The sequence below is a fragment of the Tinamus guttatus genome, unplaced genomic scaffold (assembly GCF_059628265.1).
Source record: "Tinamus guttatus ecotype Peru unplaced genomic scaffold, ASM5962826v1 Tinamus_guttatus_pri_ptg000046l, whole genome shotgun sequence".
In the NCBI taxonomy this organism is placed as follows: Eukaryota; Metazoa; Chordata; class Aves; order Tinamiformes; family Tinamidae; genus Tinamus; species Tinamus guttatus.
The window spans coordinates 690,488-710,657 of NW_028288580.1; the positions used below are offsets into that span (position 1 = coordinate 690,488).

Here is a 20,170-nt window from a genome sequence, read left to right on the forward strand (position 1 = left end):
GTCAAGTATTGCAGCTGATGGCTGTACCTTGCATCTTTGGAGAGAGGTTGGTTGGTGGCAAAAAACAGTTGAGTCACTGACCTTGGATACCTCCTTGGCTCTCGTGGAGCAGGATAGAGTAGTGAACAGGGCAATAGGAAAAATAATCTTGCACTTAGCACCAGAGTTCACTATTTTGCCTGACCTTTTAGAGGGTTTACAGTCTTTCCTGCATCATGTCCTTGCCTAAAGGCTTGGTGGAACCTGGCCCTGTAGCAGTAAAACATGATTTCACAGTCTGCTGCACGATCAATTGTATTTCAGGATGCATTAGAAATTACTGCTGCTGTACCTACAAAGGCACTCCCAGAACAACAGAGGGAAACATGCTGGTTCCCGTAGGGTAAATTAACAGCATATGAGGCATTATTGGTGCCTTTTCAATAGTGTTTCCACAAATGCTCTACCAAGCCAAGGGTGCAAATTCCATGAATTTTAGCATGAACTCACTGTGCAGTCTGTGTAATTAATGACAGTGCTCTCCTGTGCACTATACTAGAAATAATACCAAACAGAGCTGTTTGATCCAGAGGAACACACAGAGGATATATGTTTCCATTCAAACATCAAGCACTACTCTAACTGCTTTAATGATTCAGGTTACCGTTCACCTTGTTATTTCTGGATCTCCTTACCTTGATTTATTTCTAAAGGATTCATAGAAAAAAATATTTTATATTTTGTGTTAGATAATAAATAAAAAGCAACATCAGTTTCTGAATTAAGCAGAAATATGCTTCACAAGCCAGTGAACTGGTTTATATTAATGGGTATAAAATATAATCAAGCAAAAATATCTGATACAGAACAGAATGCCCTGAAAGAAGGGGAACGCTTTGTGAAACGTTACAAGTGGTGTAGTTCGGATAAAAATCAGGACTATTTGCCCAGGAAAAGAGTGGGGGTTGGGACTGTTTTTGTTAAGAAAACAGCTGCTGTGCTGCTCGGCTGCCTTTCTGTATCTACGTCTCCACTCAAGATCAGGAACCATGTGGCATGTCCGAGCTTTGACCATCCTGTAGCTCCCCGGCTTCGTGCCTATGTTTTTGCCTACATAAAATTACTGTGCCTGGGGCAGCACCTGAAGCTGGAACCTGCTCATTGTAGTATATAACCCACAGGGACCCTGACAAACACTGCTTGAATCTCCAGCCCTTTGTAGGAACGGGTAATAAATTATTCGAGTTTATTAAACACAAAGCTTTTGCTTGGGTAGAGAGGCTGAAAATGTATATATAAGTATATAGAGAGAATACCAATACAGCGCATTTCGATCTAGAGATGACTGACAATGTCTCAAGTATTTATTTTTAAGGGACTGTTACAGACTCATGTTCTTATTTACTGTTTACTGTTACTGTTCTTATTTACTACTTACTGTTTAATATGGGTCAAAGCATATTGGATTCTTGACACTTGCTAAGCTTACTCTTCCATTCTCCCATATTTCCTTTTTCTGGCTATTAGCTGCACCCTCCTGCTGTCTGTGTTGGCTCTGATGTTTGCTGGATTCCTGTGAGGATCAATTTTTGACTTGACAGAATGGCAGGAAGCTACCCCATCCTTTTTGATGGGATATTTTTCTGCCATTTTTGTGAGTTAAATCAAAGGTTCCAACAAGCAGTAAGGCCAGTGAAAGGGAAGTGGAAAGAGGAATCATGAGACACCTTTTCCTCCTTTTCCAGCAGTCAGTTCTTGTGTCCTTTCTGCAGTATCAGAAATTTTATCCTAAATCAATGGGTGCATGATATTTACTTAAAAAAAATGTGGTGTGTTCTATCACAGATTTCTGCATTGATAACAAACTATAATAAATCAGTGCTTGAGCCTAGTCTAAAAAGGCATTTAAAAACTATTCGGGTTATTTAATTGCATCTCGTAAAAACCACAGGAAATTAAAAATGTAACTTTATAAAGCAGATGAAAAACTTTCAAATAATCATGGGATGCAGGAAGGGAGGTCCGTTGTTAGTCAAAGTATTTGCTACAGAGGACCAGATATTGTAAATGGTACTTAGAAATACAATCACAGTGACCTGGAAGAGCAAGTGCTACAAAGGTTTGCTTGGAATGTGCTGACTCTAAAGCAAAATGCATGATAGCATGCATACTTAATAGGCTGTTTTAATAATAGATTATATTTGTGGTGGTGAGCTGCTCTTCTATCTGAAGAACAGCTCTCCATTCTCTCCTTTGTATTTCAGTTTTTGCTTCTTGCCTAGGGAGTATTTGCTGTATATTAAAGCTCTAAGACAATCAGTACAACTTGTTAAATCTATTCAAATTTCATTGCTGAGGAAATAAGCCTTTTAAGAAATAATCTATGCAATAAAGTTTATGTTTTTGAGGACTACAAATGCTGTTCTGCACACATCATTTTTGGTTTACAATGTGTTGCTTTGTAATATGCAGAACCCACATCAGACGCACTTCAAGACAAAATCGTCTTTCCTCTTTACCAATTATATAAGAGCACAGTATGATTTTACTTCTGACTCAATCTCTTCAGAAGTACAGTACTAAAAAACAGCTAACCTTTAATTACATAAAATTAAATATTTAAATTATTTTCAATACTTAGGGTAATTGTGCAACTCAGTAAAAAGCAAACTAATCTCCTATGTTATCACAGTTGAGCAAGGGGTTTAAATACCCATTTCATGTAATAGGGCTATAAGGTTTTCTAATGACCTAGCTCACTGTTTCAGAGTAAGGTGCAAGTTACCCTGCTTACCTGTAGCTTGGCGTAATGGAGATGTTGAAGCCTCCATATCCATACAAGAAGGCAGGATGAGAACCATCCAATTTAATTCCTTTCTTGTGAATAATAAACATTGGGATCTTAGTACCATCTTTGCTAGGGTAGAAAACCTAAGAAAGAAGAAGAAGTAATTTGAAATGCTATTACTGCTGTAACTCTCTCTTATTGCTATAAATAAGAATCAGAGGTGATCACTCATACGCTACACAGTGGGTACAATTTCTAGGGCAGTCTGTGCATTGATTGCTACAGCCTCTCCCTAGCATTTTCCATTTGGCCAAGACAGCCCAGAGAATGGATGTTACCTATTTGGTTGCCTCACATTTCTGGCAAACATGTCAAAGGGAGACAATAGGAAGGGTAGGACTGTAGCATTTTTATACATTGTACCTGTCAGTTTTATATACAAGGGGATTTAAAAGCTAATACAAAAACTATGCAATACTCTGGGAGAAAAAAAATGCTATTACAGAAACTCAAGAAACCCATAGTTCATTAGACATAAGAGAAACAAAACCTGAGCATGGAAGGAGAATGAACAGAAATAAAACAGATTTCTAAAATTTTATTTTAAAAAAATTTCTAGTTTTTAAAAATTCAGAATTTCAGACACCAGAACATCAGTCAGAGAGGAAAAAAATTCATGGTCAGGTCATATTTTAGGGAGACCTCACTAAAGGTTACATCAGAAAGAATAGACTATGTGACTCCCAAACAAGTATATAAAACTCTAAAGGCCTGTACTGCTGAAATCATAGAAAACGCTTCTCCTGCAGTCAGTGCAGCAGTCTTCACCTGTAAAAATATAAATTAAATCACAACTAGGAGGCCAAAGATATTAAAAAGTCGCAGTCTCTTCTGCATTAATACATTTGCATTAACAATATTTCTTAACAGTGACTTTCAAATGCCAAATTCAAATCAAATCAACAAATTCTGAATAGGAAAAAAGACTGTTTATAAATAGTGAAATAGATAAACAGTGAAAACAGGGAAAAGGAAAGGGACTGCCTAGCACATGCACCATAAATTCACAAAAGCAAGACTACACCCAACATGAGTGCTTAAGGATTGTAACGAGCACATGTAGGATAAACCAGATGACCAGCAAGCCCCGCTATGCAGATTCCAGGAAGGGCATTTACACCTGCTCATAGAACTGACTCTCCAGTTAAGGCCTTAACTTAATGGCTTAGGAGAAGCCCCTGTGGTGCCATGGGAAGGCCCCACGGAGGGCATGGGCAGGAGGAGCTCCCCGGTCGGCTCGTGTGGCAGCAGCAGAGCTCATGGCAGGCGCCTGCTCTGGCAGGGCCGTGCCGGGGGCTCCGCCTGCAGCTCTGCCTGCTCCCTTGTGGCAGCGCTTGCCTCCGAGGGCCATCTTCAGCTCTGGTGTAGCGCAATCATGGCAGGTGAGACCAGATACACGTTCAGCTTGACTGGTCGGGGAGAAGGGGGACACCCAAACTCTGGGAAGAACCCAAAACCCGCTGCCACTAGATCTGCTGGGAGGAGAGTGTTCACCACCGGGTGTGCAGCCATCAGTCTTTTCGGGTTGCCTCAAGGAGTCCTTCACCACAGGGTGATAACACAAATCACAGTGGATACTTTCCAAATACGCATTGTTTTCTTCAGGAATTGCTGAGTAGCTACAATCAGGAGTGCTAACACTGCAAACCTGCCCTGTAAGGAGCGGAACTGCTCACTGGCAGTCAGGCGATCACCACCCAAGCAACCCTGCGGGGCCACGCAGTGTGTAGGTTCACGCTTGCCCTTCTGCTACCGTCGCAGCACGGGACACACTCACAGGCTGAATTCCATGCATACACGTCTGTGGGAGCTGCCTAACAGAGCTCAACGCACTTGTCTGCTTGCAAGCAGTTAGGACACATTCTAATTTGGGATTCAGCGTGTCTTATTTTGACATTCAAGCTAAATTTCATGTGGGGCTGAATGCAGCTAACTGCTTGTCCCCAAGCTCTGGTTCACTATTTCTCGTTGCTTTGTTTTTAGCATCATTACTTATAGCTTCTAATCCAATTAGAAAAGGGAGAAGCAACAGAACAATGCGTTTACCATTTCACTGCATCCTTAAAACCTCTGTGCTTTTAAAGGAAACCAAGACTGATCATGTTTTATAAAGCGCACAAGATGAACAGGATCTATTTTTACAACTAACGAACCCCAACAGAAATATGATCCTCTACAACACATTTATTCTGAGCATTGCCTGCAACATGAAACACAGAAACCCACATGACATGTTGGAAAAAAAAAAAGTTGGATTTTAGTTTAATAATGACTTGTGAAATTTGAAAAATTTCAAATAAAACATGAAGCCTCAGGAGGCTTCATCAGAACTTGTAGGCATATTCCAGGTAAATTTTAATATTTCAGTCCCCATCAGACGTGTAAAATTTCAAAATAAGAGCCCTAAGTAATTTTTGCACAGATTAAATCAGTACTTCAGTTATTGCCACAACATCTTTAACCCCTAAGCACTCATTGGAACTCACCACAGTAGAAAATGAAATATTTTCCTTTTAGCCATGTAACATGTAATATATACATAACACTATATAAATACTGAAATATTACACATTATATAATACATGGTAAAGGCACTGTAATATACAAGGATATAATGTAGAATTATATATCATTTATAAAAAATATTGTGTATATACAATAACATGTGATATAAATATCCAGTTAGTAACCTGAAAAGGGCAAGCTCTAAAGAGAAGAATTTCCCATGGCAAGACTTCGCTCACTTGAACCCTCCAAACAATAAACTGTTTGAGACAGTTGGGGTGAGTGGTGAGGAGCCCCAGAGAGAGGCCGCTCTAAAACGCTACCAATCACTTCCCGTCACTGCTGGCGATTTACACCAAGTGAGCACCCGGCCCTCCTGTGTTTCCAGTAAGTTACTGCTGGTGGTCAGTAATTTCCTGATGATTAGAGGACGCTATTAATTTTCCTTCCTCTTTCTAACTGAGAAACTTTTTTTTTTCTTTTTTTCAACTCTGAAAACTGACTTCAGTAAGGGTTTTATCATTGCTAGTTAAGATTAAGTAACTTTCCATTAAATTAAAATGCAGCAAAGAACAGATGCATGTCAAGGTGACTGTCATTTGTGATTTAAAAGTTTTCACTCCTCCTATCTTTGCTAAAATAATGATTACCTTCTCCCCCAAGATGAACAAGTGAGAGGGGAGAAAAATCAATTCAGTGAGATACCAAGATATTTGAAGCTATTTAAGCTTCTCCAAATAGACTATTTTCAACAACTGATTCAATCTCACCTTTAAATTAGGTGTTATCTCTGAAGTAAGTCCAATGGTTTATTCATGTAACCAATAAAGGGAAGTCCTTCTATCTGAAAGATTAAGGTAAACTGGAAAGGGCAAGCCCTAAAGGGAAGAATTTCCCATGATGGTGTTTCATGCCTAATTTTAGAAGCTGACAGCTTTCACAGGAGTAAATGCTCATAAAAGGGTACTACTGTTTTCTGTGTTATCACAGCTAGAGTGATTCACTTGCACTAGCTACATTATATTACTCATTGCTCACACACTTTCAAAAAAGGCTCTCAACGCAACTACAGCCAGGAGCACATGGAAGGAGAGGGCAAACTAACAAAGCGGTTCTGGAGGCAGAAGGACCAAGGATAGTGTTTCAGATGCAAGATTATACACACGATGAAACTCTAAATAACTAGTATGGGAGGGAGGATGGAAATGCTAATAATATTTTCAGTCTCTAGAAAAGCACCAGCAATGCTGTATGGCTGTTGGGGTATTCTTAATGCACACAAGCCTCCGTGCTATCCAAGAAGCAGTACTCTTGAAGCTGTACAGTAACCCTGAAATAGCTGAGGTGTAATTTCAGCTTGCACTAATGTCCCTATCTGTCACATAGCAGGGCATTCTCAGTGCCAGAAAGAATTAGTTCATATTTAGAGGCTGGAACCTGAGGCATAGAATTTATAACCCCCATTCTTAACATGACCCAGCAACACTGCCTGCACAATTCCTCATGAATACAAACTGCATTCAGCTATATAACCTACATAAAAGAAATAATCTTAGTAGTAGTTCTTCACTGCATACATATATATTTGTATCTTTATTTTATATAAATCTTGGAAATTCAAAGCATTACACCTATTTTTCACCTCAAAACATTGGAAGTTTACTTCTAAAACAGTTTAGAAGGTAATTTCTACAAATAAACACAGCTAAAGGCTGAGTGTTACGATCTGTAAACTTAGGGATAGACCAGGAAAAAAAAAAAGAGTTCTGTATACTCATTCCTGTGGAGGTCATTGTTTTCCTAACTACTCCTTGCCTTGAAATACGCAGCGTTTGTTACATTAATCTTCACTTGGAGAATGGGAGAATAATCAGGCAGTGTTGCAGATAAACTTTTAACTATTTTCACAAGATTTCTGCTTCCGCCCCTTCTCAATGACAAGAAGTGTCTTCTCCACGTGTATGCAGGAAAGACAACTGAGTATTTTAGCACTTGAAAAGCTAAAAGGATTTGAAATACAGAGATTGAAGATGGAGTTTTTCTGTCACTTGTAGATTGAAATAATATAGCTAGACATTGTATAGAAATAATATAGCCAAACTTTGAGAATGACATGCAGAATTAAAAATAAATTTGACAATCACCCACCATGTGTTACTTCTGTAACAGATTAAATTTAATATTAAAGTGATACAATCATTGAAATAAATGAGTCTGCCTGAATACGCACATTACATCATACAGCTAAACATACATCAGACTACTGAAAAAAATCAATTTTTTAAAAATTCTGTCAGTAATTTATGCATTTTCACTTTCACCTTATCTCTCTTTCAAAAATATTTTGCCTGCTGATACAGCAGAGAGATTGAAGAGTAAAAGTAACTACAATTGTTGGACAGGGAAGGAAGCAGGTAAACCTGAAACCGCCTTATCTTCATCCCCCTCCTCAAAATAAAACAAAGCAAAAACACTCCAAAGCACTCCCCCACAAATTTGTACAGATTTATAATTAACGATATAAAGATAACAGGTTTCAAAATACTCCTGTAGAAAACAGAATACAAAAAAACTTCTTGAAATGTATCTAATGCATACACTTTTAAGCTATGAACAATAGCTGAATCTTTAAAAAACCTTTTACATTTTCTTTTTCTTCAGACTCTATCATTAATGGCAAAGAGAATTAAAATCCAATTTAAAAGCAATTAGTTTGGCTTTTCAGAAAGAATTATTTCCTGCAGGTAAGACATGCATGTTACTGATTTCTGGGACTTGAAAACACCCTCTAAGCCACAGTGGGCAAATTTTCTCAGAAAGCCACTACTGATTCTAAAAATGTCTCTTACAACCTCTCTTTCAAGACCAGCTACCACATACCAGAGCTATCTATTCTTTCCATGTCTTTGTGTGCATGAGCAAAGCCAGGTAAGGTTTACACTTGTCATCAGACTGACACCTGCTGTGCTAAATGTCAAAGAATTTTACACAATTTAACAAAAAAAGGCATCTAATTCATGACTGATTAATCCTTACTAAAAATGTATGCTCATTAATTTCAAATTAGCAATACCAAGATGATGCCTTTAAAATGAGTGTTGTTCCAATGCCTTTTTACTGAGATAAACCCCCTTCTGAAACAGATACCGGACGTGGCAGTCCTGTGAAACTTAACAGCTGTTCTCTGCTCGGGGATAAGGATGTCTGCCCTCACATAAACCTGCTGTGACTCCGCTGGCAGCCACCACGCAGTTACATGTAGTGCTGAAGAAACACAGGCTGGAGCTCAGGCCTCGCACCCGGCTACGGGTGAAGCGGACACAGCTGCGTTACAGCTGACCAGCAGGAATGTCTGAATACCTTCAACTTCTGCAACTACCAAAGCAAGTCTTTAGTAGCTTCTGGAATTAGGTTCTAGTAAAAAATGCACCTTCAAAAACAACCTGTAGTCATCTACTTCATTTTTTTTCCTTTTTGAAACTGCAACTTATGTATCCAGTTTCACATAAAATATTTCCCCTCTTAACTATGAAATGACAATTTTTTCATCACACATATATCAACTTTCACAGTCTGAGGTTTGGGGGTGAGCGGAATGCTCAAGTTTATGTATTCATCAATAAGGGAGTTTCTCCACAGTTCGGCTGAAGAGCAGGACAAAGGGAGGGGAGACTGAGTGGAGCCATGAGCGAGTGGGACAAAAAGAGCCATCTGCAAGGAGATGGGGGCCTTTACAAAGGAGGGAAATAGGGGAATTCCCCCACATTCTTCAGCAAGGGGGACAAAGGAGTTGGTGAGCTCAGGTGAGAACAGATGATGGGAGGCCGGAGTTCGGTGTAGGCGGGCCGGGAAGGCTGTAACTTCTGAGTACCTTGGCCAATGGAGAAAAGGAGAGGGCATCCCTTGCTCGGGAAATTAGGATAAAAGGGGGGCTGCATCCCCCAGCAATTTGAGACCCCACAGGGATATGCCCGGTGGACTCTCCCTTTATTTGAATGAAGTTTTAGGACTCCTCTGTCTCCTTTTTGGACATTCAGTTCTTGACAGCGAGATTTTCCGCACAGGGGAAAAAAAAAAGGATAAGGCATCCGTAGTAAATTATACCATGTCGCTCATTTTCCCAGTCACACACCAAATGCTTTGCTAAAGGCTCACCGGTCAAAAAATCCTTCACAACTATACTAGAAAGAAGCCTGGAAAACTAAAAGACTTTCTTTCTCCAGGAACTACTCGCTCATAGCTGGATGGTGGCGCCAGGGCGTTCAGGTCAGGTACGGAGGTAAGTGGTGTCAGGCTGAACTTGGCCGCACAGCAGGACCTTCTGCCGACACCCCCGCCAGCTGCCGTGCGGCGCCTCAGAGGTGCCTCAGCACCGGCTAGCAAGGAAAAACCCTCTCCCTCACTTGAGATGTCAGGGCAAACACCTCATTCATGCCCAAAGGGACAAGACTCCATCTCGCCGTATTTCCAGTCAATACCCATTGCTCTAGATGTTAAAAAGACACCGATCTGGGGCCAAAGACTATTTAAGATGATTACACAGCATCATACTAGCACAGACCCAAGCACAAGGTGGACTGCTGGACTGCTCTGGCACCCAGACAATAGCCAGCTATAAGAGAAGCCCTCATTAACCACCAGTTTTTGTTTTCACACGTACATGATGGACCAGACAACAAAAGAAGCAGCAAAGAACTATTACTAACATACAGCAGCTCCACAGGATCTGAGGTTTTCTTTCTTCAGAGAGGAATCCTCAAATATCTTCTTTGAGCATCTTAAATTAGCTTCAAAGCAATCCTGCACTGCTTGGAAAGCTTGCTTAATACACAACTGGATAAGAGCCAAAGTAAAAATTCACATAGGTAAAACCCAGAAAAAAACACCACCACAGACCATTGCAAAAGCATTATGAAAATAATCAAGAAACCTTTTAGAAGAAATTGTTTCACTGCCCACCCACCAGGACTGCAAGCAGCCTCACGCTGACAGATGCAAAGTGCCAGGAGATGGTCCTTTAGAAGAAATCCCTCGTTAGCAAGTTTAGCTGCAAATGACTGCTGGGAGGGAGCTCGCAGGGAGGAAGAGGGGGAAAGGCAAGAGAAACACAAAGCTGGAAGTTCAGATATCCTGCAGGGCTGGCAAGGCACAAACTCTTCTTTTGAATCACACTATATTCTTCATTAAACTGAGTGCGCAGCATGAAGGCTGCGCTTATGCATTCAATAAATATATTAGTGTGAGTAATATAGCTTCAGATAACAAAAAGGCTGTCTCAATGGAAGCAGGATACCATTATAAAGATATAAGTAACAGTTGGCTGGTGCAATTTGCTTCATTAAATTAGGCTTTACTTCATGAGGGAAACTTGTGACAGGAGACTCTTGCTGTAATATCGTGCAGGCATCAGAAAACAGGAAACACTGAGCTTTACCTTACTGAGAATCAGTGCAGATTGTAATGAGGCTCATTACAAAATAAAGGCACAGAAATAACTTATCAGGGGTAAGCAAGGGTAAGAACTTACATTAGGCAGGTTACTCCATAATAACTGTTCTTATTTGTGGCTTTATGCTGTGGCTACTGCACATACTAATTGGACATGCTGAGAAACACATACATTCAGTACTCAGAGTGACCAGCTATTTTGACTTTATTGCTTCTGAAACCTATACTATCTTGCTCAGAACTTTCTTGGTTATCTCAATATAGCCTCACTTAAAGCTTTTACCAGCCCTAGCACCTAACGATGACCAGCTCCTCTGCAGCTATCTAATGCAGAAGCATCTAAACTGGACAAGGTGCTCAAGTTTCACGTGTAAACTGACACCCAAAAATTCTTGTGCAGAACAACTTCAGTCATGACACTGATGATTAGCAAACCACCCAGCTTGTGTCAAGGCCCCAACAGGACCCACATATTTCACTTATGTTGCCAAGAATTTTGATTTGTAACTTTCAATAGCTGGACAATTTCAGAAAGGCAATGTGCCCTTTCTACACTAGAACATCATACCCTGTTCATACATGTCAGGTTGGCCACTGAGGAATAAAGGCATCAAAAATCACTAACATTTACAAAGGTTCTGCATATGGCTAGAACAGCATAGAAAAAATAGGTGATACTTTTTATCTCTACTATTTGATTTGAAAATAAACAGTGATCATCCACATTGGACAAAACATGTTTCAAAATCAGTCCCTGACTGCTTAGTCTGTGAATACTTATCCCAATAAGCTTATTGAAAACACAGATCACTTAAAAACATGTGAAGCATTTTCACTTGAGGCTTCTCACTCAGTGTTTACATTGACAAGTAATTTAATTTCTGAGATTTGGGCATGAATTTAAAGTTCCTGATTTGTACCCCTACATGATTTTAAAAGAAGAGCAGCACAAAAAAAAAATCCATAAGATTGATAAAGGATAAACTAAAGACCTAAAAACTGGGAAAACGGATTAGAACAAAATAATTCCAAGGATCAGACACTATTATTTCAACAGTTGTCTCTTGGTGGCCAACTCCTGCTGTGGAGACAGTACTTCAGGCTCATCTATTGTTTTCAGACCTGCAGTGCTCTTTAGAAGAAAAATTGCACAGCAAGCAGCAGGAAGTAGAAAAGAATGATGACTTTTGGTGACCTTGTTGTAACAATAGTTAGGGAAGTGCTTCATAACAGGAACACCAGGAAGCGTGTTGATGTGCTCCCATAATACTGCTGGAGCACAGCAGAGGAAAAATGAAGAAAAAAAGAATGCCATCCTTTAAAGACGTAATATTATCTTCTTTGTTGGGAATTTATCTTCTTTGTTCTTCTATGTAAACAGCACGGGAAAACTCAACAAACTTTTAAGTGAATCAAAAAGAAGATGACTGCTAATAACACTCAACAATCAAGTGTCTCGCCATCTAAAGTGTGGCTGAAAATCAACTTCTGTGATTTAGGAAGTGGGTAAGTGGAAAGAAATGACAGAGATATTCCCAAAGGCAAAACATTTCCTGTATCCTGCCTATTTTCAGCCACTGGCAATGATCAGAGTGCACTATTTATTTTGAAATTTTCAAAGAAAGAAATTTCAGCCACATAAACTGGCTAAAAACCAAAGAATAACTGGCAGGAAGAATTATTTAATGTTTTTACTCTATCTGCAAGAAAAAGAAGTCAGAACTAAGAAAATAATCTATTTCTTGATATCATTCATCTAAACTGTAAAAAAGCTAGTTGCTATGAATATTAATGGTACTTCTGGAAGGCTTCCCTTGTCCCATAAATTTCTTGGGAGGTATATCAAGGTCAGGGCAGAAATAATTAATCTAAGGAAAGATGATATTCTATCAGTACCTCTGGGCAGTGCTGATAAAATCAAATCAGCTGCTAAATGAAGACTACATTATCCTTATTAAAATAAAATTGTCCACTGATGAATTTGTACTGGATCACAAGCAGACAGCTCCCCAAAGAAAAAATAATCTCATCAGTGACTGAACTGCTTCTGGGTGAAAAGAGAACAGCTGCCTTCCTCCCTTCTCTTTGAAACAGTCTTGAGAAATGGGTCAAGATTTTTGTCATTGAAAAATGTGTGTTACTTCTGGTCTTCTACTATTATTGAAGAAGCTAAAATAGGAGTTTTCTGAAGAAATCCACTCATACGGGTGTTCCACATACAAAAGCTCACAGCTGCTTGGAAGCTTCTTGAATCATTTTGTATTTTATCTGTCCTATCTTTTGATTACTGAATGACAATGTGAGGCGAAAAAAATGTCTGGATACAAAGGTATTAAATAAAAGGCTTAACTCTGTCTTACACATTATTAAGCATAAATCTCTGCCATATGTAGTATAAATGTGGACTATAGTGTTGAAAGCTTTTAAGAGCACGAACACATCATTAGGAGGTTTGATTATGCCATTTTGATAGCTCATATCTCTTAGAAGACCATTTTGCTTAAAACACATCATTTTCTAAGGTAACCATGTTCACAAAAGCAGGAGTCACCACAGCACTTTATAGCTGTCATTACTTAACCTGCTGCCTGCTCCGAGCAGTAGCCACGAAGCCTCATTCGCTTTGCAGAGGCGCCAGGATTACAGAAGACTTGGTTACGCTGAGTCTGTTCAAGATCTCCCCAACATTTGAGCCTGCCATGTTCCATTCACATTCACCACTTGAACTCTACGTGCCTGTTTTCCACTGTGATGACGAACGTTAATTAACAAGTGAGAACATCCTAATGCACCAGGCAGCTTTGGCCTTGAGGGAGGCGAGCATGCAGAAGATTATGAGGATGCTCTAACACATACTAGAATGTGGGCATGTAGTAATACGTAACAAAATATATATCTGCATTTTTTCACTGGTAATAAAGCTTGCTAAGTATACTTTTTGATTCCTGTAATTAATTCAGAGTTATTAGTATTAATCTTCTAAATATACAATTTATTGCTCTTTCCTGCTTTCAGGCTGTCGTGAGCATGGGCTTTGCTATGGCCTGCATTTGCACAGCGCTCATCAGACTCGTGAATGCGGTGCATGACTAAGACTCCAAAGTGCTGCCATGAACACAAATAAATAAAGAAAGGGCAATTTCTGTTTCCTTCTGTGTAGCCTGCTGGACCACCTTACAAATCTCTTTGTATCAGTTGTAGGTCAGCCTAGTATATGGCTGCATTAACTAATTGCTAACTTCTGTGTTCAGAGGCACGAAGCCTGTAGCTCTGAGATATAAATAAACCTCCCAGTCTGCCAGAACCATTTCTATCCTGACTTTATTAATGGTCTTGATTAACGCTTTTGCAGACCACTTCTGAAGACTCAACCCTTAGGATCAGCAAAAAGAGAAGTAAAAGACTGGCATTAAAACAGTGAACTGCATTAAAATATATCCCAAATGGAACATTTCATCAACATGTAATCATGGACAAATCACAACCTGAATGTTTCTCATCCTGTAAAATGAAGTTAATAATACTCCCTACCTTTGAGAAATAACAATGATAGGCTTAGACAAAAGGGAGGATAAAAGCTGAAAGAAGATTCCCACTGAGAATCATTAAATGTTATTTTTACTTATCTTGTGAGTAAGGGAGTTAATTAAAACTGTAATGTGTTCATAGTTGATTACTGGAGGTGAGATCAATCACCAAGTGAATATGAAAGCTGGAGAAAAACAAGGCAAGGGAAATATCTTCAGCAATTTCTGAAAGGGTACAAAGAACTAACATTCTCACTACAACAACATTTTCATTTTAATGCGTAGGCAAACAACCTACGTACTGAGATTGTGAAGGTTGAAACAAATATATTCATTTGAAGTGTCTGAGTGAATGAAGTCTCTAATCTTCTCTCCTGGTGGCAAAATGTATTTAGCCATTTGTTGCAAAAATCAAAACTATTTTTATTCACTAGTAGCAACACAATCATTTAAGACCTGTGAAGTGCAAAACAATCCTTTAAATTTCCATTACAATTGTGCAAGCTCTTGTGGCATAACCTGCAGAGTACACAAAAGGATTCACTAGACCAGCTTCAGTGCTTAGATGTTTTAATCCATATTATTTCAACATGTGTTTTAAGAAATTCTAAGAAAGGAGTGGTGCCCAGCATGCATTTTGGGATTAAGTAACCAGCTAGCATCTCTATGCATCAGAAGAGATCAAAACAAGCCACTACTAGTTCAGGCAAAAGTTCTAGTAAGTTGCCAATAAGAATATTTCACAATGGATTTTAGTTCAGCTACTAGCAATCACTTCTTCAATATACGTAAAACAATCAAGCATGTTTTATAACATCCTGAATATGAAGGATCTTCAGATCCTAAGTAGCACTTGAGTAAGTTCTTCAATTCCCTGCACACATCGCAAAAAAAAAAAAAAAAAAAAAAGAAACAATCTAATTATTGAAACACTGAAACTAGTGGATCTCAAAGTTTATATAATGATCCAGATGAACAGAGAGATTGGTATTTTAATATTGGTACCAGGCATTGCGTGGTCTAGTATTGTGCTAATTCTTCCTAAAAGCTGCTCTTTGCTTCTCCATCCCAAACCATAGCCCTGCTACTCAGCGCTTGACTGAGCAAAAGCTCCCAACATCCTAAACTCTGCAGTGATCCTCTGTGCCACGGTAAAGCAACAGCTACCCTAGACATTTAGGCCTTAAAAGATGATTTGAACTGGAGGGCAATGCAATACCCTATCACTTTAACCTCTTATCCAGAATACAGAGATTTGCCTTCTATTTCAGACAACTGTGGAATATCCTGTCTGCCAAAATTATTGTTGTGAATTGAAGTATATTATTAAGTATATTAAATGGGGCCGTTTAAAATTAAAGGGGGTACAGTCAACTGGTACCACCCTGCTCAGGAATACGGATTTGAAAGGTCAAGAGCATGTAAGCCCTTGTGAGGAAATCTTCATTTATTCACAGATACTCCTCTAGGCATACAGTTCTTCATACTGACAACTTCCCTCTTAAAATGGAGTGTGTTGTGGTTGTAAATACGTATCATTTCTAACACATAGTCTCTTGGCTTTAAAGAAATGTAAGGCCTTAAAAAGAGAGGACCTCATTTAGATTTAGTATTTTTTCTACTGATCCACAATTAGAAAAGCTAATGGTGGATGGATTAAAGTGGTATTTGCATCAATCATGCCAGGAGCACAGGAAGCTAAAACCATACAGGCATAAAGCCAGCAGCGCCGCAGTCATCGATGTGGCTTTGGCTCCAGATTACGGCAGCTGAAAACACCGTCACATTGCCAAGGCACCAGCAGAGGTCAGAGGTGCTGGGGCTCTCGCTGGGTTTTTCCTGGGAGCTCTGATGGAGCCGGATGCACCTAAGAGGTCTGACTTCCCCTGGGCAGGGGCAGGTGTCTGCTACACGGCAGCAAGCACCAGAATTGAGGTTTCTTCATATCTGCTCCCCTTTCTCCAGTGTATCTTTTATTGAGAATGTTTTTTTTGTCCCCTTATGAAACATTACTGAGGCACTCAAATTCTCCCCAAACTCCAGTAACTTCTTCACACGCACTCAGTTAAGGGAAAGCAACAACAGAAAGATCACCTCTATATCCAGTGACTAAACAGCAGTGAGGTCAGCTCCTGCTTTGCTAGGTAAGTCCAGCTTGCTACAGATTTCACAGGACACTGAGATTCCATACTGATCCCTATTTTATTTTATTCTGTTTTATTTTAATGAGTGCAGGTCACGCTCATTAAATGACACACTAATAGCACTGGCAAGATCCAGGAATAGTGTGCGCAGGTGCTGTGCACAAGTTTCTCCCACAGCTCTGCCAATCAATCTCCAGCCTGACTCATCTTCTCTCAGTGTTATATTTTCCTGAAACATAGATTAGCAATTGTGCCAAACTCTGTGGCACGAAGTTCTGCTAGGGATTAGACTGACTGTAGGCTCATTTTCCCTTATTAATGACTCACAATTTGAAAACTTGTGCTTTAAGAGTTTGAGGATGGGAGTGGAAGGCAAAACAATAAAATAAAAAATTACTTACGAAAATTACTTCCCCTATGAAAATATTTTTTTACAAAAGAAAGCAGGCAATTCATCCCAGCCCTAAAAAATGAGCTTCTTTTAACACTTCTTTCCCCTCTGCGACAGTATCTAAATCAGCAACAAATGAGGTTTGTGCCATGAGTTTTGCAGTTATTTTGCAAGCGCTCACTCAAAGTGCAGCTGCCAATAGTTACATCTATTTTTGGTTCATCTCAAACTATTTTAAGGACAGTACTGGAAGGTATTCAAAGAATGGCAAAAAGAGCCAAACAACATTTTAATTGTTGCAATTTCAACACCGCAATCCTGCACACCAGGAGAGAAGTAGGTGCGTCCTGAGCCAGGACAGAAGTCTGTGAGGTGTAAATAAGGAGAAGCACCTAACAGCTTAGTTGGCAAGTTCATAAAGATACAGTTTTATTTAATGGCTGCTTTTTATTTAACGCAGTAAACACCTTATGGAAAGTGGTGTTAACAGTTTCCTGCAAAAGTATTTTTCTTCCATAAAATAAATAAAAATCATCATGCATTTAGGTTACTTTTTGATAAAGTCTGCCATTGTAAAGGAAGAAAGCGTGCAGAGAAACAAACCCAAATCTCAGTAAGTATTTTGTAGAGAGAAATTACTAACATTCTTTAATTCATCCTTTAGCAAAAGGAGACAGGATAAACTCTTGATGTATCGCAAGCATTTTAAACAGTCTTGATTTTTCATGAAGGTCACATTGAGATTTTTTCTAAAGTGAGGGGCTGGGGCACGAGCTACTGCACAGTAAATGAGGCTACAAACTTGCAGTGTGTCAGGTAGTCAAAGCCAACAACCACCTATGGGCACGTTCTTCCCCTGGGGTAAACACCAGGTACTTGGGAACAGTTCACCTTCACTGCAAATCGGGCTGCCTTTTCCTTCTGATTTGGGTCAAGCATGCTTGCAGGTACTATGAAACAGTTGCTCTGCTGTACATTTATAAACTGCAGGAAACCTTATCATTGGTCCATACTTATGCAACAAGGTATCTCTGGAATGCTTTAAAACAGATCCAATAAAGCAAAAACAGGCACTATGACATTTTCCAATTGTTATCACTTAGGCTTTGTACACATATGACACCTCAATACTTCGGTTCAGGTCTTCTCAGTTATGTTCAAAGGCTGCTAGAGAACAACAACTCATTAAAGTTTCATACGTACTGTTGAGAAAAAGCTTGAAAGACTGCTAGGTTTAATATATATTTCTTCAACTACTTGAGAATAAAGGAAGAGCCTTGCAGCAGGGAGAGGAGGGTGCCTTTCCTTAAGGACATTGATCAGATTGCAGGCAACAACATTTCTTTAAATCACTTAGTAATTTCTGATGGAAACTAAAATCATGAAATGAATTCCATAATGTTATCTGTTCTCGTGTAGTTAGCAATCTTTGTCTGTCCTCAATATTTTTCTGGTGTTCTGCACCGGCAGGATGGGTTACTACAGGTGTGATTGGGCAGTCTCAGGCCTGGCTCTGGCAAACAGCCTCTTCCAGTGCTTGGTGGAAACTGCTCCATGGACCTAATGTCCAAGAGGATTCCACACTGAGAATATGTGCTAAAAGCAATGGGCAAAGACTTTCTATTTTTGGACGGTGCAAGGTAGAACTGAATAGGTAGCAGACCAAGAGTGCTCTTAAGAGCACAGACCCTGGGTAACTGCACAGGTCCCATTTCCCTCAAGCTGGCACTGAACAGGAGGGCAGGAGTCAGGGGAAAGCCATAGAGCAGTTATATTGACCGGGTATCAGTACAGCCTAGGGTGCAGGGATTCCAGGGAGAGAATGTTTCCAGTGGCACAGCATAGTCTACTTCTTCCTTAAAAGCAGTTGTATTACTTCACTTTCATGCAGCATGCAACTAATCTAAATGTAAAATAAGATTTTCATTCTCCAGACATTTCTTTCTTAAAATATGTGATTTACTAAAATAAAACACCTCCCAAAACACCTTTTCTCTAACTCTAGGCAACCCCTTCTAAACCCTTTTTATTTACTTGTTCATTTGTGTTCCATTACTATCCCTCTGAATTTGATATAAGCATTATAATTCTATTATGTTCTTTCATAAAAATAATGCTTTTTATTTCCCTCTTTCACCTCACTATTCCCTGAAGTTATCCTGTGGAAGTCCCTGCAATAAATGTGAGGGAGGCAGTAACAACTCACACTCTGTGAGAACATTTTTAGCAAACTGTCCCCTACATAATTCATCTTGCTACAGATGCAGTGACTAACAGATGGGCTGTTTACAACAACCTTGTGCTCAGAGACAGAACCTTCTTTTTGCTTTTATGGAACTTATGTCCTGTGTATGTGCCGGATGCTAAAATAAGAGGTTAAGAAAACAAACAAACAAACAAACAAACAAAACCCCTTTATTTTCACCTTGTTTCAAAGGCTAGGCTTACTTAAGTTCTATTTCTAGTGACTAGATCTTGTTATAAATAAAGAAAACCCTCTAAGTCACCTTTACTTTTATGCTAGGGATGCAAAATCCTTTATTAAAAGTAATCAAATCAACCTTATTTTTTCTTCTATAAACTGAAGGGATTAAATATGTTAACCCTCACCATGTGATGGTTGGTTTTCCATATCCCTAATTATTTCAACAAAATTCTACTAACTCTCCCTCAAAGTTCCATATTTTCTCTAAAGTTCAAAGCATGCAGTATCCTATCAGGGGCTAACTAAAGTCTTGTGAAGTGGCAAGACCTACTCCTCCGGTATATTTTGCATAATCATTTTAGCTACAATATTTGTGATCATGCCAAAGCACTTATCTGCAAATGTCTCCACTCATTTCTCCCCAAGCTGAGTTCTAGCAGTCAGATCATAGTCCATCTACATCTCCCATTTTAACTGTACTTGTGCAAACTTCTAAAGCAAGATGCCTTTGAAGTAAAAAAAAAAAAAAAAAGGCGAAAAAATACTTAGGAAATGATCCTATCAGAACATTAATGCAGTGCAAAACTACTATGGATTAAATACTGCATCAGTGTTCCAGGAATCAGTGCACAAACAGCAGAGTAACAGATGAACACAATGCACGGGCTGTCCAAAATGGTTCAAACATTTAATATTCCAAGTTCTCAGACACTTCCCCATAGCGCAGTCATTCCCCATAGATTTTTACATTAGGAATGTTACTTACACCTGCTGCAATGGAAATCAAGGCGAGATGCTCTGTGTATAACCACACTGGTACAGTAACAAACACTATGTTCTACTACAACTCTTAGACAGGTAGACAGAATGGGAAATTCTTTCAGAGTGAATGAACATGGTTTT

At 39.3% G+C, this 20,170-nt stretch overlaps 1 protein-coding gene across 2 annotated transcripts in view; it reads right to left on the reverse strand.

The window, feature by feature from the left end:
• PREP (prolyl endopeptidase) overlaps positions 1-20,170 on the reverse strand; it is a 322,394-nt gene that overhangs the window by 14,382 nt on the left and 287,842 nt on the right. For both annotated transcript variants that reach the window (XM_088538295.1, XM_088538287.1), the window contains exon 11: positions 2,774-2,910. In XM_088538295.1, coding sequence (XP_088394421.1) covers positions 2,774-2,910 — 137 coding nt within the window. The remainder of the gene's footprint in view (positions 1-2,773; positions 2,911-20,170) is intronic.